This window comes from Cheilinus undulatus, linkage group 3, assembly GCF_018320785.1.
Source record: "Cheilinus undulatus linkage group 3, ASM1832078v1, whole genome shotgun sequence".
NCBI lineage: Eukaryota > Metazoa > Chordata > Actinopteri > Labriformes > Labridae > Cheilinus > Cheilinus undulatus.
This window is the reverse complement of record NC_054867.1, coordinates 27,579,873-27,606,750: the sequence shown is the minus strand read 5'-3', so window position 1 is coordinate 27,606,750 and position 26,878 is coordinate 27,579,873. Positions and strand designations below refer to the sequence as shown.

The 26,878-nt window shown below is 38.7% G+C and overlaps 1 protein-coding gene across 3 annotated transcripts in view; it reads left to right on the top strand.

The window, feature by feature from the left end:
* Positions 1-26,878, top strand: part of scn8ab (sodium channel, voltage gated, type VIII, alpha subunit b) — a 95,392-nt gene that overhangs the window by 50,673 nt on the left and 17,841 nt on the right. For all 3 annotated transcript variants that reach the window (XM_041778062.1, XM_041778071.1, XM_041778080.1), the window contains exons 10-21: positions 656-862; positions 950-1,231; positions 3,946-4,269; positions 5,465-5,597; positions 7,532-7,770; positions 11,129-11,302; positions 11,436-11,792; positions 11,914-12,087; positions 12,214-12,507; positions 19,139-19,256; positions 19,413-19,567; positions 21,488-21,661. In XM_041778062.1, coding sequence (XP_041633996.1) covers positions 656-862; positions 950-1,231; positions 3,946-4,269; positions 5,465-5,597; positions 7,532-7,770; positions 11,129-11,302; positions 11,436-11,792; positions 11,914-12,087; positions 12,214-12,507; positions 19,139-19,256; positions 19,413-19,567; positions 21,488-21,661 — 2,631 coding nt within the window. The remainder of the gene's footprint in view (positions 1-655; positions 863-949; positions 1,232-3,945; positions 4,270-5,464; positions 5,598-7,531; positions 7,771-11,128; positions 11,303-11,435; positions 11,793-11,913; positions 12,088-12,213; positions 12,508-19,138; positions 19,257-19,412; positions 19,568-21,487; positions 21,662-26,878) is intronic.

The window sequence follows — 26,878 nt, the reverse complement described above, 5'->3', positions numbered from 1 at the left end:
TGAATATTTTTAAGACTTTATGTCACTGAATATTTTTTTTCACTTTTTTGTCCTAAGAAATGGGAGAACATGTTTGTGAAAAAAATGTCTTAGTCATTATCGTATACTTTGTGTTAAACATAAAAATCTTTGAGTTATATTTTCTGTTAACTTTTTTTTTTGTCTTTATAGTCCCATAACTTTAAGAAGTTAAGCAACATTCCTGCATTGCATTACTATTCGTAAAGCCAGGTCTTCCTGAAAAAACAAGATGTTTAGAGTTTGACTTCCCACCCCAGGTAGATATTTTAACAGCTTCTTAAGACAGTAAGTCCAGGTGAGACAAAAGGATTAAAATAGCTCGGGCTCAGAGGGATAAAAGCTACAAAATAAAACAAGATCAAAAACATTAAGTTATTTTTTTATTCGTTTGATTTTTATCACAAATGGCATTTTTCTTTTTGTCTTGGTACTCTTTTTCCACAAGGGGTGCAAAATATTAAATTCCTCACTGCAGCTTTAAGCAAGGCCATTTATTTTCATATATTTTAGGGTAGTGGCTTTGACGTATCTTTTATGGTAAACATCTACATCTAGCTTATTTTTAAGTTACTTTAGTTTCAAGTGAACCTACGTGTGGTGTTAATTCTTATTGCTTTGTGTGTCCATCTGCCAGACTCTACGTGCTGCAGGAAAGACCTACATGATCTTCTTTGTGTTGGTCATCTTTGTTGGCTCTTTCTATCTGGTGAATCTCATCTTGGCTGTGGTGGCCATGGCCTATGAGGAGCAGAACCAGGCAACTATTGAGGAGGCGGAGCAAAAAGAGGCTGAATTCAAAGCCATGCTGGAGCAGCTCAAGAAGCAGCAGGAGGAGACACAGGTTGGTCTCATTCAATCCCACACATTCATGCTTTTACCCATTTTCTGTGGTTCATGGTTATCATGCATCTTTCCTTTTTTGTTACAGGCTGCTGCCATGGCAACTTCTGCAGGTACGGTGTCTGAAGCTGCCTTAGAGGATGAAGGAGGAGGGCACCTGTCCCGCAGTTCTTCTGAGGTATCCAAGCTGAGCTCCAAGAGCGCCAAGGAGCGGCGAAATCGCAAAAAGAAATGGCGTCAGAAAGAGCAGGAGAAAGAAAAGGGGGACAGTGAAAAGGTTGTAAAGTCTGAGTCGGACGATGGCAGCAAGAAAAGTACGATTCGTTTTCCAGGAAGCAGACTGGGGAGGAAGACATCTATCATGAACCAGGTAATGTTAGAGTAAAATATAACAATAAAAGAGGCTGTGTTTGATTAAGCAGGATGTTTACGAACATACTACAGATGATGTTCTAAGAGGGTGTTACTGGTTTTCTACAGTACACCATCCCTTCAATGGGACAAGGCTCTATTTTGTGCTTCAGTTTTATCAACCTTAATCAACCTTAATCTGTATGAAAGGTTTAATCAGAGATGGGGCTGCAACGTCCCTGCATACCATATCAGCAGGCAAACCTTGTTACCTGTGTACCTGACCCAGAATTTGAAAGGACATTTTTGAATGTTGACCCTTCAGTTTTCTTGTCAATCTAGAAGTTAGATCGTTCCTGTGCGCTCCTATTTTGCCCTGTTTTAACCTTGTTACCGATCTAGCTCACCTGAAATTGCTGAAATGTCCCTTATGTGTCGAGTTTTTCTTCTCAAGTGTTAGATTCTTAAAATTTGAGGTAAATGTCTTATCATTATTTGAGAAAGGTCTTTAATTTAAGATTGCAATGTGACTGAGATCCTCTATTGTCTTGTTATCACCATAGATTTTTACTGCTCTTCTTTTGTTGATATACTCTTCTTTTACAGCAGTGTATGAAATTCATGTTTACAAACTGATAAGGACAGAAAGGAAAAAAAGATGGGAAAATGAAAGTTCTAAGGAAAAATGAAACTCTTAAAATATAGGCAATGATTGACATGGAAAAAAGGCAATTATAAAGCTACCTGTGAGATTAGTAAAAAGATTGGGGATGAGAGGAATCAAAGCTTTTGAGTCCCTTATGAAACTGGAAATTCACTTGCTCTGAGTTGTTCAGAAATGTCATATTAGTCATTATTTTTTCTTTGTTTGGGCCTGAAAATATCTAAAATGTGATTTTGAAAATGTGCAGCAACACTGACCTTAGCTCCATCAGGATTATTTGCTTGATTTTCCAGACCAGTTAAAAAGTCCCACTTACTCAGTTTCTCAGGCTGCTTCTTTAGCTCTGCTAAGGGCTTTCAGGCTTTCAGTTCCAGTCTGGTTTGTGGGGAATGCTCTCACTGAAGGTGCTGGCTGCTCCCAGCACTGATGGAACTTGGATTTGACCATCTAGATCAGTTATGTTGGATATTGTACTGGCACTAGCAGCCACCAAGGCTTCAGGATCCCCCTCTCTATGTATAATGTACATATACCGGTTGGCTACACTTATCTACCACTTTACGAAGGTTTTTTGATTTATACTACAGTGAGTAGCAAAAAAAGGTCTTGGATTGGTTGGGGCTCAGTTCTACAATGCTTTGCCCAGGTCGCCTTTCTCTTCAGACCATTTTAAAAATGATCATGCTGTATATTGACACATACTTGCAGATATGTTCCTCCTCTGCTGCTGCATAATTATCCTCCACATGGAAATGGTTTCATTGTTGGCATCTGAGGTTTGGAAACATCCAGTTGTGGCTTTGTCTTGGGTAACCCCTCCTATGAGCCTTGTCAGTGCTTTTAAGGTAGTTTCTGTGTTTGCCCCATGCCAGCTTTTCCCATGTATGGGTGAGTATATTTCAGCACTGCATCTGCTCTCTTGGCCTTCCAACTCTGACCTTCACCTTCATAGATGAGGGAAAGCTGAAGTTTCAAGGATTCCTCCCCAGGTCTTATGTGGCAAAATGTGGCATTTCCTCCACAAGAGAAATCAAGACTGAGCACCAGGGTTGTGCAGCACTCCAGCCACACCAGCCAGTTGCAATCCAGCTTGGTACAGGTTCTTCATGATGTTGTGTCCATTTGAAGCACAGGCACAAATGAAAAGTTAAATGACTCTCTTCTGACAGAGCTTTAAAATATTCTCTTACCTTTAATGTGTTCAAACAGTGCACCCATTTGTCAACAGAGCTGTCACCCATGGCATGAAACCCCTTTTTATAGCATCAAGTAACAAATTTAGACTTAACTTCTCAGAAAAAATGACCTGCTTTTTCCTTGGCTGTACATTTTTGAGCCACAGCCATCTTGGCTTTATTTTTGCCTGATAATAGTGACGTGGACATGTTCTCTGCAACTCAGTTACCAAATGCCTGATCTGGCAAGAAGTTGGGCTGCTCCTTAAGGAAATTTGCCCTCCGACTGCCACCCATCTCTCACTGACCACTTGGTCCCTTGACTCAAATTTACTTTCAAATGCCACATACAGCTTGTAATCCTTTATGGGTGCAAACTCCTGCAAGATGATTGAAAAATAATGCAAATCAAACTTACTTCGAAAATGTCAAGGGTCATAATTGTTTGCTTCATCTTGACAAAAATATGCTGTTAAATATCCTTAAATAGCCTGACAAATGGCTTGAATTTCTAACATAATGAAATTGGCTAAGCAGGAAAATAATCTGTTTTTCTGTAAACATGAATAGTTACATGCATATTTTTTATTTTAATTAGTAAGATTAATGCTATTATCAGGTGTATGTGGGGAAATCTGACAAATCAAAATGTCTACATTGAATCCTTAAAAAAGCAAGAGACATGTATTGTCATTTGGTTGGTTTTATTTGCTATTGTTTGCTATTTGATTGAGATTAAAAAAAACTCCTTTTTCTACTGGCTCTTTGCTTTATTCTTGTCAGGTGTGAGCTCTACTTCATATCTTCACCCTGTTTACACATCAACAAGCTCCTGCTGTTTTTAATAACTCCTTTTCTCTCTCTCTCTTTCTGCATCTGTCTCTCACTCCCCAGTCACTACTCAGCATCCCCGGCTCTCCCTTCATGTCGCGCCACAACAGCCGGAGCAGCATCTTTAGCTTCAAAGGCCGCTCCAAGGACATGGGCTCAGAGAACGAGTTTGCAGATGATGAACACAGCACGGTGGAGGAGAGCGAAGACCGCCGAGGCTCCCTGTTTATCCCTTACCGTCGCAACAGCTACAGTGGCTACAGCCAGGGCTCGTCACGCATCCACCCACTGGCACCCCACTCTGGAGGGAAGAGGAACAGCACAGTGGACTGCAATGGCGTGGTGTCTCTCATCGGCCCTGGGCCCGGCAGACGGCTTCTGCCTGAGGTGAAAATAGATAAGGCAGCCACTGATGACAGTGTAAGGACGTCCATGGGACACCAATACAGTTTAGGCATGATGGTGGTGGCCCCGGTTTCTGCAGCTTCTCTTTTACCACCTCTTCCCCTTTGGCTCTCTTTCTAGCTCCCTTTTCCTCCCCTGAATATCGAGTTTCTGTCTTATTATTTCATACACTGCCTCTGACAGTTTCCCCTTGATCTTGTTACCCTTTTCAGCTGTTCATTTTTATTGTTTTAAAGGCTTATCAGCTGAAACAGTATCAAAAAAACTAACTTCACAAAATCATGATCACCCATTCTTTTATACCTAACAACAAGGAAATATAAAAGCATCCCTTTGTCCCTCTAACGATTTTCATTCCTGAGCTTAAGCATTTACAGTCATTTACATTCATTTATGAATTTTGAATTATGTAACTGGGGACAAAATTAGCTTCCTGCTATTAATGATTGCATTCTTAAGGGCTTCTTCATTTAAGCCCATACTAAATCACTTTCACTCTTTATTTTCCTACCTGTCCCCTACTCTGCCAAAATTTATCCTCTGCTCATGAGCCACTGGATGGTGCAAGAACAAATCTAAACTTTTTTTTCTTTAACAATATGTCTTCTCATTCAAGCCAGCATGGTAGCCTCCTCTTTAATTCTCAGCCAAGATACCTGCTTTTGTCTTTGACCTTTCTTAAAATGTAGCATGGGGTAGCAGCAAATATTGTCATGAATTCCCCTCTGTTCTTGACATGCATGCCGTTGCATGCAGTTAAATGTTGTTGTTGTAGGGGATGCAGATTTTGTTTTTACAGTGTGAAATGAAGGGATTTGGAGGTTTATTGTAAATTCTCAAATACAATCCAGAACTGCTAGAATGCACCGTACAAGACTGCTGTTGAAAATGGGGAAAATTGGATAAAAGTGTTGAAGAAAGGACCAAGTTCTCCCTCGGATTTGTTTATGTATTCAACTATTTGAGAATTTACTATCTGAATTTTAAGTGTGTAGTGACGGGAAGTACTAAGATTTGCACATATGGGGACTTTATCTTTGCATCACAGTAAATTTTGTCTTCTGATTAGACCCAAAGTGTTAATGATTCATGTTAACCTTAAGAGCTTGAGTTTGAACATGATTTCTTTAGTTTTGGTCCTGTCTCTGACTAATGTTATTCCCATGTCTGAGTACAGACGACTGACGTGGAGATAAAGAAGAAGCACTCGGGCTCCCTTATGGTATCTGTGGATCAGCTCAACTCCTCCCTCAAAGGAAAGGACCGGGCCAACAGTCAGATGAGCATGGTCACCAACACACTGATTGAGGGTACAGTCGTTGTCCAATGTCTTTAACCAGGCTTTATCCAAGGTTACATTTTATTTCACACAATTAAATGATGTGTATATTGACCAGAGATTGGCCAAAGTCACCTTGAAATTCTATTGGCTGATCCCAGGGGCCACCCTAAACTCCTAAACCAAGGGTCATTAACTACATTCATACTAGGACCAGCTTTTTATTTCTTGACAGACTCTGTGGGTGACAATTTTTCAAATACATGTAGGTTAAATAAGTATATTATTGTTTGAATAATTGTGTTTTCCTCCAGAAAGGATTGTATTTTTTAGCCTTAACAGGGAGGTCAGTCCCAGCCACAGGTACACACAAGGGGATGGTTTAGATATTTTTGCTCCACATTAGTGGGACTGTTATGTTGTCCATCCTGGGACAAATGCTGTGGTGATTCATGAGAAAAAACCTGCAGGAAAAGGAAAACTGCTCTCTCACAGAGCCTGAATCAGAATGTTTTTATCAGTCTGTGTTAGGGCTTTCAAGATAAATCGCATTAATCACGACTAACTATGATCTGCTTTAAGTGCACCAATTTAATTTATCATGATTAATCGCACACTTTACCAATGTAAAATAAGTCCACTGCTTCTTAATGCCTCATTTTAGTTTTAAAACTCACAGACAGCTAATCTGTACCATGTGTTATTAAAAATGTTACTTTTATTGTCCCCTTCTTTTCTTTTCAATCAATAACAAGTTTTTTTTTTCCTAAGTTAAGTTCATGTTATATGGTTACCTACCTATAAAAGCAAAGACAAGGCCAAACAGGAGGTCAGTTACCTTTAATCTTAGAGAGTAAACATATAAAAAATGACACAATAACAATTTAAAATGCAAAATAGTCTAATTTTAAGATGTGACAGAAAGGGTGGGATTAATTGCAGTTAGCTACTGAAATCCTGGTATTATTCGTGATTAAGAATTTAATCTTTTGACAACCCTAGTCTGTGTTTATCAGAAATGTTATACTTCAAGATTGAAGGATAGATTTGAAGAAAAAAAACAGAAAACTGTTTGCTAAGGTACATTTAACATTTCAGTCATGAAAAATGTAGATTAGTTTTAGCTGCACCACTTCTCGGGTACTGTTCAGTGCACGGACAGCAAGTACAGCTTCTTTGAGAGTGGTAGCTCTACTCTTGCTTGAATATTAACAAATAATAGCTATCAGGACAATTTCTGTAAAACTCATGAAATCTTATGTCATCCCTGATAACACAGGCCAGAGAGGAAGGTGTAAGGGCAGGCTATCGCCCCAGTGGATGATCACTGTCCTAAATCACGATTGGCTATTTACCTCTTCAAAGGCCTTGCCAGTATTAAAACCATGAGGCTGCAAATCTCTTTCAATGCAAAATTTCTTTTTTTAATAGTTTGACTTACATTTTTAAGTGTTAAGCTGAGAAATGTGTGTGTTGCCATCATGTTGTACAAGTTAAAAATTCACTGGAGTAAAAAAATTACTAAGATAATTTATATGGTGGATATTAAAGAAGGCATGGACATGGGAAAGATTAAATGATATTAGTTGAAGTTTGCACACACATGCTTCAGGCCAGCCCCTGCATAAGTCAGTTGGGCCACCCCTAATGACACTTATATTTATATAAACTGATGAGCCTTTACAACTACATTTACAAATCCATGATGACATGTGTGCTTTTGTTATGCATGCATCCTGTCTGTATTAGATCTAAATATGCCAGTTGTAACAGAAGATAGTTTTTAAAGCTGTCCATGTTTATTAGTACGTCTCCTGGTTGATACATGACGGCACTCTTGCAGTTACACCTGAAATTTCCTCTAAACAGAAAGGTCTTGCTTGTATAACCTAGTGGGCTCAATCAAAGCTGTTTTTTTCCTTCATAGCCTTTTTGATTTTCCATTTTCTTACTCCCATCCTGCAGAGTTGGAGGAATCTCAGAGAAAGTGTCCTCCCTGCTGGTACAAGTTTTCGAACACCTTCCTCATTTGGGAGTGCTGTCCCCTTTGGCTGACGATCAAGCACATAGTCAACTTGATTGTCATGGACCCTTTTGTAGACCTGGCTATTACAATCTGTATCGTCCTCAACACTGTCTTCATGGCAATGGAGCACTACCCTATGACTCCACGCTTTGAGGATGTCTTGTATACTGGCAACCTGGTAAGGATCTGCTCCTCTTCTTCTTTCTTCTTTCTTTCTATTTATCTGTGCAACTTTTTATGCCTTCATGTGTCTCTCCTAAAGCTTTCCAAGTTCATTTGGCCCCACCTACATAACCTCAAACCAATACATCAATGTATCATTTGGTATGTGCACTTAAGAATACGCACAGCCAAAGTGAATATAGGACTCTGATGGGGTCTCATTAATGATTTAGTTCCATTTTAATGCAGCCGGCCAGCCTGTTCCCCAAACTCCCATCACCCTCACTCAGGTCACTCTTCTGCCTCCGCTGCATCCTGCTTACCTCGGCTCTACTGAAGTCTGACAAAGTCTTTCTCCCTCTCCTTTCACAAACACCCGCAGAGACGCACATAAATGCAGTCCTGATAATTAGGCTTCATTTTTCCAGGACTGGTTAGGCTGAGTCCATTCTTAAGACATGTGCAGCACACATTTTGATTTGTTAGTGCTCTGTCCTTGCTGTCCGATCTACACATTGCGCAGCTGTCTGAGGGCAGCAGCTTTGGCTGAAAACCAACATTAAGACAGGAAATGAGGTCATAGGGATTGGCATTCTGTCAGGAATAAAACAGAAACTTAAGTTAGAGGAATCAGCCTGATGGATGGTGCAGCATGAATCATTGGGTGTTCTCTGCAGCACTGATTGGGCAGTAGATAAGCTGTTGGGTGGACGATGGGGTAAATGCTCAGAATACTACAAACTGAACCACAGACACACTGCTCTATGACCTTGTCCTGTGAGAAGAGTCCTCTGTCTGAGCAAATCAGAATCCGTTTTTAATCAGCACTACATCAAATAAATGCAGTGTAAGCAAGAGTTTTTTCCTGCAGCATTCAATTTTCGCACAAGATTTTGCAGAATAAGAAAAAAAAGCTTCTTAATAATGTTGTGCCATTAGTGCCCAAATTCTTAAAGAATTTTAAGCTCTTCAATAATTTCTGTCTTATTTTTAAGATATTTTTTGGCATGCTCTTTAAAGTGCATAGCCAAAGATCAGAGAGGCTGATAGAAGGAGAGCAGAATAGTTTAAGGACTACAAGGAGTGTTTCTGGAGTGGCCCTGACCTCAAACCAATAGAGAACTAGAGGCTGGACTTGAAAAGGGCTGTTCACGCCTGATCCCTGCACAACCTGACAGAGCTTGAGCAGTTCAATAAAAGCAATAAAAGGGCGTAAATACTTTGAATAGGCACTTACAATTGTATATAGATGAGTGTCTTTTTTCTATTTATTTGTGTTGTTATGGTATGTGGTGATGTCATTTTGTCAGGGGGGGGGTGGCAAAGCTACCTTTAAAATTAGACTTTGAGATTTGTTCTCTGAATGATCCAAGTAAGAACACCAGTGTTCTTACTTGGACTTCATAAACGCACAGTGTGATGAAATGATGTGTTTGAATTAGCCTTAAGTGCTAAATGTAAGAAAATTCATAGAATAAATGACAGATTCCTTCTAATTCTTGATGATGGATTTAACTGAGCTCCAGGGGATGTTCAGTGCCTTGGAAAAAATTTTTTATCCATCACCTGACTTATACTTTTCAATAACCTTTTCTCTGAGTTGTTTGGAGTGTTCTTTTGTCTTCATGGTGTAATGGTAGCCAGGAATACTGATTAACCAGTGACTGCAACTTCCAGTTACAGGCTTCTTTATACTCATTTGAGACACTTTCACTGAACTCAGGTGATCCCCATTTCACTAATAGTGAGACTACTAGCACCAGTTGGCTGTACACCTGTTTAGTTAGGTCAGTCATTTTAAACGGACTGAATATTATGCAGTCACTTACTTTATCTGATATATTTTTATTCAGTTGACATTACTTTGTAGAAATCTGTTTTCACTTTGGCATTAAAGAGGTTGTTTTTGTATCTTTTTGTAATAAAGTCAAATTATACTTACCATGAACCAACTGGAACCGGTTCTCAATTCCCATCCGTACTTAAGCACTCACACTTGGTGCCACTCAAATCTGTTTTTGTTAAGTTCTAAGAACTCAGGGTTGAGTTTGGGATGTTGAAAAGCATCACAGAGGGACCCATAAACCGATACAGTCAGTACCAAGGGAGAAGGGTATATCTGCAGGCTCGCAGGCAGCAGTTTCAGGACCGCAGATTCAGGACCATAGATCTAGGACTCTGCTTGCACACATGCGAGTTGTTTAGGGGCATTGTTTTACATACAGATTGCTAGCTTTGCAATTGCTAATTCTCACGACCGCAACAGACGACAATCAAAGTGTAGTACCTAATGAGTTAAGTATTCTCACGTCCTTCAGAATGAGGCGTTTCAGTAAAAAAAGAAACAGTTAGTAGAACCAAAACTTGTTAAACTAAAACAAGTTAAATTAAATAACAAAGGAATTCGAGAGTCTGTACCCAATGAGATTATTGTTTAGAACTTTAGATTTCTGCCTATCAAAGTTGTGCCAACTCAAGCGAAAGGTCCAAGATCTATGGTCCTAAATCTGTGGTCCTGAAACTGCTGCCTACGAGCCTGCAGATACGTACTACCACACCAAGGGGACCATCAAAAAGGGCCACATCTGCCTTGTGCTGAGGAGGAAAACAAACTATCAACTCCAGAGCTGAAGGGCTGCAAAGTGGCCTTCTGTGCTACCAATAAATTTAAAAATCAAAATCTTTTATATTTCAGTTAAATTTTTACCCACTGGGTAGGATCTTTCATCCAGTCATTTAAAACAATTGGAAAACAATCTGATATTACTCTGATAAGTTTATTAATGTGTTGTCCCATGACAAGTATTAGTAATGACTTAATAAAGGAAATGACCACTTGTTAATTAGTGAAAATTAAACTCCATGCACATACAGTGTGGCGGGATAGGGGAAAGGATTCTTGTCCCCCACAGGATACCCCACCCCCAACTATGATGTAGTGCTGACTGTATCTAAGCTAGATACCATATACTGGATGTCCTGTGGGACACTGGAGAGATGTCACACATTTCAGAGCCTCACAGTGGACAAAATAGTAGTTTACTCCCCAAAGTACAGAATGAGTATTCCATTATTTTTTCAGGTATTTCTTTAAAACAAGGATTACCTAAAATAATTGATCTTTTTGTATTGCTTCTGAGCCAGCAACTTTTATTTAACAAAAATAATTAAGATAATTGCACAATGCAGTTCCCCAGAAAACGTGAAGATTTATTCTAATGTCTTTATTTCTGACTACAAGGCAAAATATTATAACTTCATTTACGCTCCAGTCCTTTAACACTGATGTTATAGTGGATTTTGAATAAGATAAAATGTGATGTGCACCTACCTAATTAATAAAAAGTGAACCTCTGATAATATTTTATTTTCAGGTCTTCACTGGTATCTTTGCTGGTGAGATGTTTGCCAAGGTGATTGCCATGGATCCCTACTACTACTTCCAGGAAGGCTGGAATTGTTTTGATAGCTTCATCGTGACTCTGAGTTTAGTTGAGCTGGGTCTGTCAGATGTGGAGGGTCTGTCCATGCTCAGGTCATTCCGATTGGTAAGTAGGGGAGAATTTCAGACATACGCTCTTAGTCTGTTGTCAGTTGTCTGTGTTTTTAAATGCTAGCATTTTAATGTCATTGCCCTAGTCTGTATAACTGAAATATTCCTGTTTCTTGTTTCTTTTGTAGTTGAGAGTGTTCAAACTAGCCAAGTCATGGCCCACCCTAAACATGCTGATTAAGATCATTGGTAATTCAGTGGGGGCTCTGGGTAATCTGACTCTTGTGCTGGCCATCATTGTCTTCATCTTTGCTGTGGTTGGCATGCAATTGTTCGGCAAAAGCTACAAGGATTGTGTGTGTAAGATCGCCCAGGACTGCGAGCTGCCTCGCTGGCACATGAACGACTTCTTTCACTCCTTCCTGATCGTGTTCAGAGTGTTGTGCGGTGAGTGGATCGAAACCATGTGGGACTGTATGGAGGTTGCGGGACAGAGCATGTGCCTCATAGTCTTCATGATGGTCATGGTCATCGGAAATCTGGTGGTAAGACAAGACATGGTGTAGATCGCACTGTTGGTACCACTTGAAGCTAGTAGTAATCTGCTGTCCTTTTTTAAACTTGTAAACAATCCATTTAGTGTTTCTGTGGTGCTCTTCTTGTGAGGTGCTGAACCTGTTCCTGGCCTTGTTGCTGAGCTCATTCAGTGCTGACAATCTTGCGGCCACCGATGATGATGGTGAGCCCAACAACCTCCAGCTGGCGGTCGGCCGCATTAAGAAAGGGATTGCCTGGATCAAGTCTGGCGTGCGGCTCCTGGTATCCACATTGCTCAAAAAGGTACCCTATAATTCCACAATAAATTCTCAGTTTTTAAATAATTTAACACTTTTGTTTCACTTCATGTTTATTCCAACGCTTTATTGGTGGCCTTTTTATTTTACTTTCTATACTCCTGAAATGCAGCCCATAGAGGATGAACAGAAGCCGCTGGACGAAATGTACGAGAAGAAGCTGAACTGCATCGCAAACCACACAGTGGACATCAACCGAGAATTAGACTATCCTAAAAATGGCAACGGAACAACCAGCGGCATTGGGAGCAGTGTGGGAAAGTACATGATTGATGAAGATTACATGTCCTTCATCCACAACCCCAACCTCACCGTCTGTGTTCCTATCGCTGTTGGCGAGTCCGACTTTGAAAACCTCAACACAGAAGATTTCAGCAGCGAGTCAGATGTGGAGAACAGCAAAGATGTAAGTAAGAATGAATGGAAAATGAAGGAGGGATGTTAATTAGGATTTGGCAATAGTGTTGTTGCTTTAGAGTTTGATGATTTTGTACGAGACTTGAAGCTCCTGTTTGGAGGTTTTAGTGACTGAAATGTATTACATTCACATCAGAATTTTTTTTAAAGATATATTTTTGGGCTTTTTATGTTTTCTGGTGGTTCCATGTCTTTACATTAAAAAAATGGTCCCAGGGGGCCCCATGGCAAATTTTAAAGCCCCACCCACAGGTTTGGGCTACATGCATGATAACTGGTACACAAATGTATCATGACTAAACGAACTCAAAAAATCCTCGTTTGATCATCCTCTAAAATGTACAGGAAGTGAGATCATAAAGGAAAACTGTCAAATTATGGCTGTTTTTGGGCCATATCAGTGGTGGGAGGATTTATCTGATTGACTCCAGAATGCTTTTTCTCATACTAGACAGGTTGGAGATCTCTAGCTTTCTCTGTTTTTCTGAGTTAAATTCTTGCTCAGTTGTTTTGAAATAATAATAAAAAAAATGCAGCAAAAGCTCTCTTGAAGGTCATTCAAAAAGGCAAACATTGCCCTACTCTTTAGTTCAATCCATTTTTATTTCTGCTTGGGTTTGAGACGTTGGGAGCTACTTGAAAAAAAAAAGGCTGTTGGAGGTTGAGTATGACAAGTAGTAGCAACTGCACTGAGGTGAGACACCAGTATCAGCTGGGATTTTTGGGTACCGGCCAGTGTACCAAAACAAGCTTACTGAGAAAAACAGAACTGTTTTTTTTCCCTCAAAACTGCATATTCTTATCTTAAGATAGTGATGACTCTACTTCAGAAAAAATGTCAAGTAAATGCAGTTCACTTCCGTATTTAACTTAGTGTGAAACTGACGAAAATTTATTCTGTCTTTTCTTTTTGACTTACCAAAGTAAATGAGAACTTCAGCATTAAAATGGATTGTTTCTATAATTTTAGATTTTATGCTGGAAACTGCTGCTGCATGGTAGATGAATCAAATGGCCTTTCTCTTTTAATTAAATGTCCCACAGCAAATATTTTTGGGCAGTTACAAGACAGTAGGAGGAGAATATTTGGACATCAAAAAAAAAGCTCAAAATTGGGGTCAAAATTGACAGGAACCAAAAGCTTCTCATAGGAGTTATAATGCTCTATGGAGGAAAGGTTCTTTCACATTTTAGTTTGATGGATTACTTGAAAGATTATTATACATTTAGTTATTTTAGAGCCGTATATATGGATTGTACCCCACTTCTTAATTTAAATAGAAAAAAAACTAAAAACAAATGCCATGATACAGCTGCGTTTCCTGAAATGATGACATCGTACGATAAAGATTATGTAATAAGTCTGTTTGCACATGTGTGCAGTGTGGTTGTTTGTGCTTCTGCAGCATATTTTGATGCATTAAGCAGAGTGGGCTTGGGCTGCAGCCCTGAAGACACTGAGTTTATCTGACATTTTTAGATCATCCATTTAGGCTCAAGAGCTGTAACAACGAGCCTCAGTGCTGATTCTGGTGCAAAGGTAGTCATGAACAGGCTGCAGACGGAGAAACATGCCAACTACTGTGTAGTACTAATGTGTGAGAAGGGTAAATCAGACCCCAAGCTTGTAGAGAAGTCTGATTCATGGTTCACCTTGACCTGGTTTGTTGAGGTGTTAATGCAGCAGCATCACTACTGTACCTGCACCAGGTTCCTTTTCCACTGGACTCCCTCCACCAACCACACTCACTGATCCTCCCTGCACCACAGCCACTGGGTACACTGCAGGGAGCAGACACACACAGAGCTGCTGACAGTCAATCAGAGGAGCAGGAATCCATCCGGCTGTTCGGTAGAAAGACAGAGAGGGACCAGAGGAATGGGAATGCAGCCTTTGCTGACAACTTCAGATTATAAAGTGCAATATCATTCTCCAGTGAAGAGAGCTAGCTGAGTGTTTGTGAGTGTGGTTGGTTATTGCAGTAAGGCTTCTGGTCTTCCGATGTTTAACTAGTTTACCCTGCTTCACCTTGACCCACTGTTAAGATGCAACATCATTTATCAGTGCTGGTGAACTTCTCCGACTTTTAGTGCCAAAATGTGATGACAATACGAGTGTGAGAGTGCAGATAACACACTAAGCAAAGTGAAAGAGAGTTTCAGATGTAATTAATAGTGCTAGGAGATGGATCTAGTCAAATGCAGGTTCAAATACAGTTATGATTTTGTCTCCCAGCCATCATGAAAATGGAAGAGCTGAGATTGATTTGTACTGTGCCACATGCCTTGCTCCACTGATTTTGTCCATAGGTTTTGTCATGTGAGGTAAATGGAGCATATCCTCCCTTCCTTTACATCACATGTGGTCTGCCTCTCCCATAAAATCACCTCTCACTTTAAGTTAAGTGAGGAGCAGAGGGTGCCATGGCATGCACTAGTTCTAGTTTAGAAAGCAAGAGAATTTAAGGAGACAGAAAGGCAACAGTGGGTTGAAAAAAGGTAAAAAAGTCTTCAGGGATAATGTTTTTTTTTTGTAGATGAAAACCAGTGGTGTTTCTTTTTGAAAGAAAAATAATAAAATAACTGATGAAAAACTGTAATACCTGTTTTTCCCTAAGTTTGATTTTCAAATCATTTTAGGAGAATTAAGGTTTCAAGGATTAACAGTCCCTAGCTGTAATCCCCGGGTTCCAGTTTTATGCTTCTTAAAGAAAATCAGATAATATTCTTGAATGGTAATATGCACAGTATGCTTGCACAATATGTTGTTTTTCTTTTGAAAACAAAAAACACTGGCCCTAAATTTAACAGACCTATATTGAACCCTCTGCTTTTGAGGTGTTTGACCTAGAATAATGCAAAATAACTAGGGTTGTCAGAAGGGCTGCAGTAATAGATACTATTAGTAATCGAGTACTCTATCAATTCTTCTGTTGATTAATTGAGTACTCTAATAAGAAATATTGCATTTTTTAAATCAGTCACTTTTGCTTTTTCAAGAGAAGTAGTACTAGACAAATGAGAAAAGAGGCTGGGTCCCTTAAATGTACTACTTGTTTATTAAAAGTTGGTATTAACATATTCTCCAAGTGCAGTTAAGTTCTGCTGACAGTTTACAGTTCTTAAAGTTACAAGGAAAGGAAGTTAAATAATGACATTAGATTATGCCATATTTGGGGTTTAGGGATCCTCTTCCAGGAAATTTTGGGTGCCAACACTTTATTTCTTCTATAACAGTTTATTTTTATTTTCCAATTTGTCATTAAAGTAAAGGGATACTTAATCATTTTAACATCCTCTACTTTATGCATAATTGTAATATTTCACATTCTAGCAACAAAAAAGCTCCATCATTCACACAGTGGTCTGATGATGTTTGTAAGGTGAACCTGTAGATTACAGTAATATGGTCTATTTTTTTCAAAGGGTGTTCACTTTTAATTTTTGCTTATTTTTGTTTGTGAGTTCATCCACCATAAAATTATGACCTTTTAAGACCATCCACTGACATGGAGAACACATTTTAAGGGATAATGCTGCTTCTATGACCTGTTGAATCCTGACTGTATGATGATGAACTTTAACCTATTTAGTCTCAGTCACTGTCTGTGGCAATAAGGTGTTTCTATTTTATTGGTGTCAATTCATTATCAATATAAGGCTTATCAGATTATTTGGTATGCTGAAACTTTTTGAAAAATACGCTGCAATCAAGATGTCAGTGCACTGAATTTTTGGAAAAGCACCAAAGCAGGACTTAAATCGTGAAGCCTGATGGTTTTCTGTGAAACTGTTGGGTCAATCAGAGAAGTTTATGAAATGCCCTCAGACAAAAACAAAGTGTGCTGTCTGACACCAGCGAGTCATGCAGGCAGCGCATAAGTTCTGCGTAGGTTCACCGGTGCAGGCGTAGTGCCATATTTGCCATAAAGCCATGGCCAGTTGATGCATAAAAACGCAGGTGTGCCTGCAAACATCAATGCATCAACTTTTCTTCCTCTGTGATTTTCACGCCTCAAATCATGCATGTTATGTTATAGTAACTGCAAAAACAAGTGCATTGTGCCACACAAATAGCTGTCCGTGTGACACACAGCACCCTGTGCAACATACGGCGCGATGTCGAAGCTTACAGCATGGGCGCATATGGATACATGACTAATTTAAGTGAAGCTTCAAGGCAGGAATTTTTTTAATTGAATCACTCGGATAATTCAAGGAATCGTTTCAGCCCTAGCTGTCATGTTAATACAATAATTATTGTCCCTTTAAGCACACTTTGAATATGCTACCGCAACATCTCCCTGCAGACACAGTGATATTAAATAAGCCTGCCACTGCTTCTTAATGTCTCATTTCACTTATAAAAAAAACTTGCTGGCAGCTCAGTGGACAAGTCAAAAGTCATCTTCACCTTGTGTTATCAAACGTTTACCTTTTAACTTTTCTCTTATTACCTTTTCAATCTTAGTTTCTTTTTCTTTGATTTAGTTTATGTCGTTATCATTATTCTACCCATAGTTTATTACCCCTTTATTTTTCAAGAAACACCCCATTTCCAAAAAAGCTGGGGTGCTGTGTAAAATTTATATAAAAACACAATGCTATTAGTTTCAAATCTCATAAATACATATAACTGAGACGTTTTACCATTTAATGATATGAGCTCATTTTGAATTCTATGTGTGTACAGCAACACATAAAAAAAGTCAGAACATGTGTACCATGTGTTGCATCCCCTATTATTTAAACATCTTGGAAATGAAGAGACCAGTTGCAGGAGTAATGTTGTCCCATTCTTGTCTAATGAAGGATTCTAGCTGCTCAACATCACTGGGTCTTCATAGCTGGATTTCCATTTAGATTTCTGTTTTGAGCCAAATGTTTTCTATTGATGATGTTTTCTACTGTGAAGCCATGCCATGTGATGAATGCAGTATGTGGTTTAGCATTGTCTTGCTGAAATATGCAAGGCCTTCCCTGAAAGCATCGTCATCTGGATGGGAGTACATGTTGTTCTAAAACCTCTGTATACTTTGCAGCATTGATAGTATTTTTCCAGCTGTGTAAACTATATGCACTAATGCCCCACATCATCAGAGATGCAGGCTTTTGAACCTCACTAACATGCTGGAAGGTCCCTCTCCTCCTGAAGGTGCAGGACACAGCATCCATGAATTAAAAAAAAAAAGTCCAATTTGATTCATCTGACAACAGAACAGTTTTCCATTTTGACTCAGTCCATTTTGAATTAGCTTTGACCCAGCAAAGATGACAGTATTTCTGAATCATGTTCACATATGGCTACTTCTTTACATAATGAAGCTTTAACTTGCATTTGTGGATGGCGCAGCAAATTGTGTTGACAGTCAGTGATTCCTGGAAGTGTTCCTGAGCCCATATAGTGATTTCCAGTACAGAATCATGCCTGTTTTTAATGCTGTGCCGCCTGAGAGCCCTCAGATCATGAGTATCCAGCATTGATCTTCAGCCCTGTCCCTTGTGCACAGGGATTTTTCCAGATTCTCTGAATCTATGGTAATATTACATACTGTACATGGTGGGATATTAACAATTTGAGGAACATTTTTCAATCATCAGTCTTTTTATTTATAGCACTAATTCATAACCAAAGTTACATCAAGACACTTAACAAAAAAGGGCAAACTGATGAACCTCTGTTCATCTTTACTTCTGAAAAACTCTGCTGCCTCTCTAAACACTCCTTTTATACCCAGTCATGTTACTGACCTATTGTCAATAGACTTAATTAGATCTAATTAGCTGCCAAATACTCCTCCAGCTGTTTTCATGAGTACCACTTACTTTTACAGGCTTTTTTTTGCCATGTCATTACTTTTTCAAGATGTGTTGCTGCCCTCAAATTCAAAAAGAGCTAAAATGTTTTCACAAAGTGATAAAATTTCTCAGTTTCTGACATGTTTCTGTTCTGTTGTGAATGAAATACAAGTTTATGAGACTTCAATATAATTGCAATCTGTTTTTTTTACATTTTGCACAGCTTGTAAACTTTTTGAGAGAGAAAAGTGCCAGGAGCTACAGAACCCACTGCACCGCTGTGCACTGCCAATTTATTTTGACAATTTTGTTTATAATTTGAACAAAAAACACTGTTAATCTAACAAGCCTTGAAAAGGAAAGTTGCATTCAGAATAATTATTTGTATAAAATTACATACTTTTTTTCCATCTCAGCAGATGTCATTTGTTTGCTTTGACCTTGCAAGTTTTTTTCATTAAAAATAAATAAATAAATAAATTCTGCATTGCTGAAGAATCGTTTTTCATGCATGTGTAACAGTGACCGTGATTATCAGTGTAATCAATCACTGGTCAGGTTTAATTACCTCCCTGTGGATCCACCCAAAAGCTCTGTGGAGTGAAAGTGGTGAAGGAGATTTAGATACTCTATATGACTACAACATGTTTACCTACAGTGATAAATCATGTCATGCATATAAACCCAAAGGAGAATTAAAGTAATGGCCGTACTGGCACTGTGCCATGCCCACATGCCTCAGCTTCTCACTGCTGAACCTGTGATGTTCAGAACAAAAGTCAGAGGTACAACTGATCTCTGTGCTGCTCTGTTTGTCCTAGCTGGATGACACCAGTTCGTCTGAGGGCAGCACAATAGACATTAAACCTGATGTTGAGGAAGTAGCTGTGGTGGAGGTTGTGGAGGAGTACGTTGACCCTGATCCCTGCTGGACAGATGGTAAGTAGTGTATTAATAACAAATAATGGCAATTAAGCTACATGAGTGACTTTGAATATAGTGCATACTCTATTTAGAGCACCTTAATGTGTTTTGGAAGTACGATGCTCCTGTTTCCTCTGTGTATTAAAGCCATTCTTTTTAACTGTCACCCAGAGTGTGTGGCGAAATACAAATGCTGTGATGTTCCTATCACTCATGGATGGGGTAAACACTGGTGGTTCCTGAGGAAGACATGTTACCTTATTGTAGAACACAACTGGTTTGAAACCCTCATCATCTTCATGATCCTGCTCAGTAGTGGAGCTCTGGTAAGTATGCATATTTGCCCTTTTTATGGACACCCAACGTCATGCTAATGCTGGTACCTGTGCCTCAAGTTGTAATTGTAGCGCTCTTTCTAAACAAGGTTACACAGCTCTCTAATAATAAATGTAGGAAATAACATTAATTTATCAGAACAGTGTCTGACATTTGTTCAAACGAAAGAGAATCTGAGGAGTATTTGCCCACATGAAGTTTATCTATTTATATTTTTGTTGCTAATGGACATCAGAGTGCTGTAATGCATCAGTCTTTCAAACAGCAGAAACCAGCTTAGGTTTGCAGCTTTGTAAGGGGGCTGTAGCCAGTAGAGAAATGTAGAGCTGAGGGAATAAATACACTTTAACTTGGCCATACGTATTCTTTTCCAGTTGTTACTTTTTATTACATACTGTAGGTAAGGCTGTTTTGGAACTATAATACTATGTCACTGTTTTTCAGTAAAATCTAAAAGAACCTTGGTAGATGTTTGTTTTTTCTTTTTGTAGAGATCATGTAGCTATAGGAGGTAGAGCAGAAAGACTTTACAGAAGTATGCACGGTGTGTTTGGACAGTAGAGTTAAAGTCCCTGTAAACTGATAAAATGATCTGTATTTTAGACTTTTTTATATGACAGGCCACTTTGTTATGAACCACCAGGCCAAGTTTCAATCATGAAAAACATATCTAAGTTTATCAAATTAAGCTTCATGATCATAGAAAAGAAGGCAGTAAAATCTGCTCTAGGATGATGTGGGCATGTTGATTGAATAAGCCAAAGCCACACCCACTCATGAGAAATACAATCCTCTAAAATTGAAATAAAACACTACAAACAGACCGGAGGAAACTGTCTGCTATGCAGCTGTGATAGAATTCTCTTTTTAAGCCACCAGAGAAGCAATCACATTTATTTCATGGCAGACAGAGAGTTTAGATCTAAAACGTCTTAGTTTCATTTTCTCATCCCATATTAACCCGACTAAAGACAAGTGAAATATGGGATAAAACACACTTTCAGCAGGTAAGATGTTTGATCCTGCTGCATCTGCTTCAAGTGGAAAATAGACAAGCAGTAAGTAGCCTTCCTCCTGACCTGACAGTAAACTCTGGTTAGAGAGCAGCTGTCTGGCTCTGTGCCATATTAGAGACAGAAGTTGGAGATTACATTTACTGTTTTCTGGCACAAATCTTTCTGTTATGATGCTTTTGATCGGCTAACAATGGACTGTATTGCGATCAACTGCTGTGTTTGTAGCGTTTTAGGGGCGGGTTGATTCCCCATAGCAACCGGTGATGTCATGGGCTGCTGTATTATTCTTGCCTACATTAAACCAAGCCAGGAAAGAGGTGGAAAACTTTTTATAGGGCTAACTTTACATGTAATTCATTAAATTCATTAAATTTACTCGCGCTTGGTGTGAACACAACGTAAATCTAAAATTCAGTCTCACGTAGGTCTCAGTGTTTTCACATGTTTACAGCAACCCTATTCATACATATATAGTGTGTAAAGACATAAATTTAAATTTCATTTTACAAGGACTTTAAAATGAATAAATTTCTAAAATGTAGTCATCTGTGAATGGAACCTGAAATGAACTTAAACATCATTGATAGCCTTTAAGTATCAGAACTTTGTTTGCAATGTCCTGTGCAGCTTCTGTTATTTTTTCAACTATAAAAAAAGTGTAGAGAGGGTTTATAAACACAGGCATCTTCCATGATTGTTGCAAATTATCAGAGGTACCCAGGCAATACTAATCCTGTGCCAGTAGTGCTTAACTTTTTCTTACTGCATGCAAACTTGCACATATTGCTTATATACTGTAATGTGTGTCTACACTCACATTTGTCCTAATTGCAATGTGTAATGTATAACTGCCGCATGTAATGCTGTTCACATGATGACTATGTTGTTCTTCAGGCCTTTGAGGATGTCTACATTGAGCAGAGGAAGACAGTCCGTATCATTTTGGAGTACGCTGATCGGGTTTTCACTTACATCTTCATCTTGGAGATGTTGCTGAAATGGGTGGCTTATGGCTTTGTCAAATACTTCACTAATGCCTGGTGTTGGTTGGACTTCTTCATTGTGGATGTAAGTACATTTTTTACACCAATTTCTCATTCACTAATTGTGAAAAGATGTTTCATATAAGTGGATTTAAGAAAAAGCCTCGCTGGTCAACATAGCCATTCACCAGGCCCAAATGTGAATATTAAAAGTCTCATACATTTTCTGTTTATTCTTAAAGGTACAGTGTGTAATATTTAGCTTAGATTATAGCATTTAGAGGAACAAACTTGGTAAAAACTGAACATACATACAGTTTTCCTCTAAAAAAAGACCAGGAGTCAAAGTAGTAGTCAAAGAGGGGTTGTGAACCGCATAAACAAATAAGGACTGGCCCCCTTAATTGGCTGGGGTATAATGAAGAATTAACATGCTGATTCCAGTATGTTTACATTTGCGAAATGGCTGCTTTTAATGCTTTCAAAGGTGAGTCTATTTTAAACACAGCAGCTTTTCTTGACTTTGCGGTAGAAACTGTTACACGTAAAACTACTCAGCCAATCAAATGCTTAGCTCAGACCAGGCTCGAGCAGACAGGAGAGTTTACTGAAGGATAAACAAAGGGAGTCAGTGAGAGTAGAGATGGTTTCATCAAGAAAGGAAGGTGGAGGAAAAAACAGATTAATGTAAAAAATGCACCAACAGTTAAATGTTTATGGGCGGTTTGAACAAGTTTTCAGTACTGCTGCAATGATGATTAATGCGGTAGTGTCAAACATCATTACGAGACAAAGCACACCCTTTGAGAATAATCCCTATTAAGGACATGGAAAATGAACAAACTAACTGCCTGATCGATTAGAATGCTCACACAAGCAATCAACAAAGTTACATTGGTTTTAGATCAACTTTCAAATCTGTTTACCAATGCAGGAGATTACCTGCCGCTCTTTAGACTCAGATTTAAAATGCTTTCAAGATGAACTTACTATCATTACTCTCACTAAATGAGAAAGCATGATGGAGAAACAAAAAACATTTTATAATTCTTTATTTCATTTTAAGCCTCCTTGTAGCCTACTTTAAATTAATTTATTGCAGACTATTATTATTATTTAAGTAACATTATGATATTTTCTTTGTACTATATGTCAACAATTAGTCTGCTCTGTGAGAATGAATATACAGTTGAAACCAGAAGTTTACATACACTATATAAAAAGGCACATAATTTTATTTTTTCTCACCGTCTAACATTAAATCAGATTAAACTTTTCCTGTTTTTGGTCAATTAGGATCACCAAAATTATTTCTATTTGCTAAATGCCAGAGTAATGAGAGAGATCATTTTTTAGACAATTTTTTACTATTTTCTTGAGAGTCAGAAGTTTACATACATTTCATTAGTATTTGGTAGCATTGCCTTTAAACTGTATGACTTGGGTCAAACGTTTTGGATATGCTTCCACAAGCTTCTCACAATATTTTGTAGGAATTTTGGCCCATTCCTCCTGGCAGAACTGGTATAACTGAGCCAAGTTTGTAGGCTGCCTTGCTTGCACATGCCTTTTCAGCTCTGCCCATAAATTTTCAATGGGATTGAGATCAGGGCTTTGTGATGGCCACTCCAAAACATTGACTTTGTTATCCTTAAGCCACTTTGTAACCAGTTTGGCAGTATGCTTAGGGTCATTGTCCATTTGGAAAACCCATTTGCGCCCAAGCTTTAACTTCCTGGCTGATGTCTTGAGATGTTGCTTCAATATTTCCACATAATGTTCTTTCCTCATGATGCCATCTATTTTGTGAAATGCACCAGTCCCCCCTGCAGCAAAACAACCCCACAACATGATGCTGCCACCCCCATGTTTCACAGTTGGGATGGTGTTCTCAGACTTGCAAGCTTCCCCCTTTTTTCTCCAAATATAACGATGGTCATTATGGCCAAAAAGTTCAATTTTAGTTTTGTCAGACCACAGAACATGTCTCCAAAAATTAAGGTCTTTGTCCCTGTGTGCATTTGCAAACTGTAATCTGGCTTTTTTATGTTTCTTTTGGAGTAATGGCTTCTTCCTGGGTGAGTGGCCTTTCAGCCCATGTCGGTACAGGACTCGTTTGACTGTTGATAATGACACACTCTTACCAGCTTCAGCCAGCATCTTCACAAGGTCTTTTGCTTTTGTTCTTGGGTTGAGATGCACTTTTCGGACCAAAGCACGTTCATCTCTGGGACACAGAACCCGTCTCCTTCCTGAGTGGTATGATGGCTGGACATTCCCATGGTGCTTATACTTGCGTATAATTGTTTGAACAGATGAACGTGGCACCTTCAGGCATCTGGAAATCGCACCCAAGGATGAACCAGACTTGTGCAAGTCCACAATTCTCTTGCTAATATCTTGGCTGATTTCTTTTGATTTTCCCATGATGTTACACAAAGAAGCAGTGTGTTTCAGGTGTGCCTTAAAATACATCCACAGGTGTGTCTCTAATTAACTCAAATGTTGTCAATAAACCTATCAGAGGCTTCCAAAGACATGACATCACCATCTGGGCTTTCCCAAATTGTTTAAAGGCATAGTAATCTTAGTGTATGTAAACTTCTGACTTTGAAGAAAATAAAAAAAATTATCTGAAAAAAATCATTTTCTCATTATTCTGGCATTTAGCAAATAGAAATAATTTTGGTAATCCTAACTGACCAAAAACAGGAAAAGTTTAATCTGATTTAATGTTAGACGATGAGAAAAAAAAGTTTATGTGCCGTTTTATATAGTGTATGTAAACTTCTGGTTTCAACTGTATAAACAGTTATATTTCCCTGTGAGAATTAGAATTAAAGGCCTGACTCCTTCCTGTAAAGGCCTGGTGTGTTCTGCAGTCTTGTAAATAAAGGCACTGGTCTTTATTTGAGGACTCACAGTAAAATTTAGAAATAGTCCTTATCTTGAAATAAGTGTTTATTCACCTGATTTTACAGTACTTTGCAGAACTTTTAGGCACGTTTGGGCCAAATATTGAGGCTTAAGTAAGATGTATAATGGCGAGTAAGCCCGACTGAGAGCATCATTGGGCAGGAAGGAAGATTGACACAACCCCGTCATGCTGTAGATGTCCTTGCATATAACAAGGAGCATGGGCAAATTGGTAATTGGCAAAAGTGGTGAAAAGGCCCTGAGGAAGAAAATGTCATTGGGCTTTACCTTGGCTGCCAAGCAACACACGTATGTGTTGACATGTGTCAAGCTTCACTCTGCCACCCTCCCGTCCAGCCCTGGGCTGTGGCACATCCTGTATAAAATAGTTTTAAATAAGCTTAGAATAAGCCTTTGTTGATACATAAGGAGGGCCCCTCCATGGATTCTGCCATCTTGGATTATTTCAACTTACATGTTTCTACAGTACCACAGAAGGAACTAAATTAAAGATATGCATTAATTAAAATTCCACTACTTGTCACAGTTACCTCCACAAGTGAGCGTTGCAAACCAGAATCTGACTGTTTGATACAATGTGACACACTGTACCTTTAAAACACAGATTTTTAGCAGTGAAATTAGACATTTCCAAAAGCATATTTTTTATCAAGACAAATGAATGACATTTTAGAGAAAAAGTCGATTTTTGTTGCAATATAACACAAGTGAGGATACAAAGAAATAGACACAAATGTTAAGTACTTAATCACTTTATTATGTATACCTGTTAAACTGCTTTTTAATGCAAATATCTAATCAGCAAATCAAGAGACAGCATCTATCCATCAGATTGGGGGAGAAAGGTGATTAAACTGACTTTGAGCATGTTGTTGTTGGTGATCTGGCAGTGGCACGCTCAACCATTTAAACAATACAGCAGAAATTAGGACTCATCAGACCAGGCAACATTTTTCCAGTCATCTATTGTCCAATTTTCATGAGCCATGTGAACTGTAGCCTCAATCTCCTGACCTTAGCTGATAGGAGTGGTACCTGGTGTGTTCTTCTTCTGCTTCAAGGTTTGATGTGCTGTGCTTTCAGGGATGTTCTTCTATTTGTTACCCTTCTGTCAGCCTGAACCAGTCTGATCATTTTCATCTGACCTCTGTCATCAATAAGGCATTTGTGGCTGGAGAAATGCTTCTCACTGGAAAATTTCTCTTCTCTGGACCTCTGTAAGCTCTAGTGATGGTTGTGTGTGAAAACCCCAGTAGATCAGCAGTTTGTGACCTACCTAGACCATCCTGGCAACAGCAACCATGGCATGTTCAAAGTTACTTAAATCCCCTTTCTTCCTCATTCTGATGCTCAGTTTGAACTTCAGCACATTGTCTTGACCATGTCTACATGCCTGAACACAGCAGTTGCTGCCACCTGATATAGATATTTGTTAATGAACAGTCAAACAGGTTCACCTAATAAAGTGAGTGGGGAGTCTACGTTGATCATCTCCCTACTCTGACCACATGGAACTTTTTTTTTTAGAATAATGACAATGATTGTTTAATGTGCAAGTAGAAAAGCTTGAACTGAATCCCACAAACTGCAGACATCAAGGGTCTGTAATAGGGACAATGTTGGTCAATGGTCCAATATGTCTATTTTCTACCTTTTGGGCATATTTCAAGCATATATCAATGAATAATGTTTATATAGCCCACATAACAAAGTATAAATGGGTGCCAGCTTAAGATACACTTTTAAGAACTACGTGGCATTAAGGCTTTGGACCACATTCTCAGCAGAATCGTGCACCTTTAAAGTAAATTTACTATCATGGTTTCAGTAAGTTGTAGAAAGACTTAATTTTATAGAAAATTTAGCAGAAAAAGTAGATGAAACTTGATAAGGGCCATGTTTTTGTCACAGCACTCATTGTCAGTGCCATATTTACTGCTCAGCGCTGACACAGTAAATATCTGTGAACTGTGGTTTGTTAAAGGACTCCTGACCCTCTGGACAGCTGAGCCATTCAATGTTTCAATTCTTGATGATTTCTATGTCACATGTGTTTTATTTTTTTTCTGTCATTTGTGCATGAAGTATTTATCTCCTGCATGTTCTTTATAGGACTGAATTTTAAAAGCTGTACATCACATCATTCTCACAAAGCTCCCTTTAAATGGGTCCTTGAATAAAGCCATATTGAACACGGCAAGCTAGACAAATGACAGAAAAGTTCATGTGCAAAACATGGTATCCAGCAAGAGGAAGGCATTAGAGACTTATAAATGACTGCTGACCTGTAATATAACCTGTTATTATGCTATCAACCTTAAAAAATCATACATACTGCCTGTTCTGTTTCCTGTTATCTGCAAAC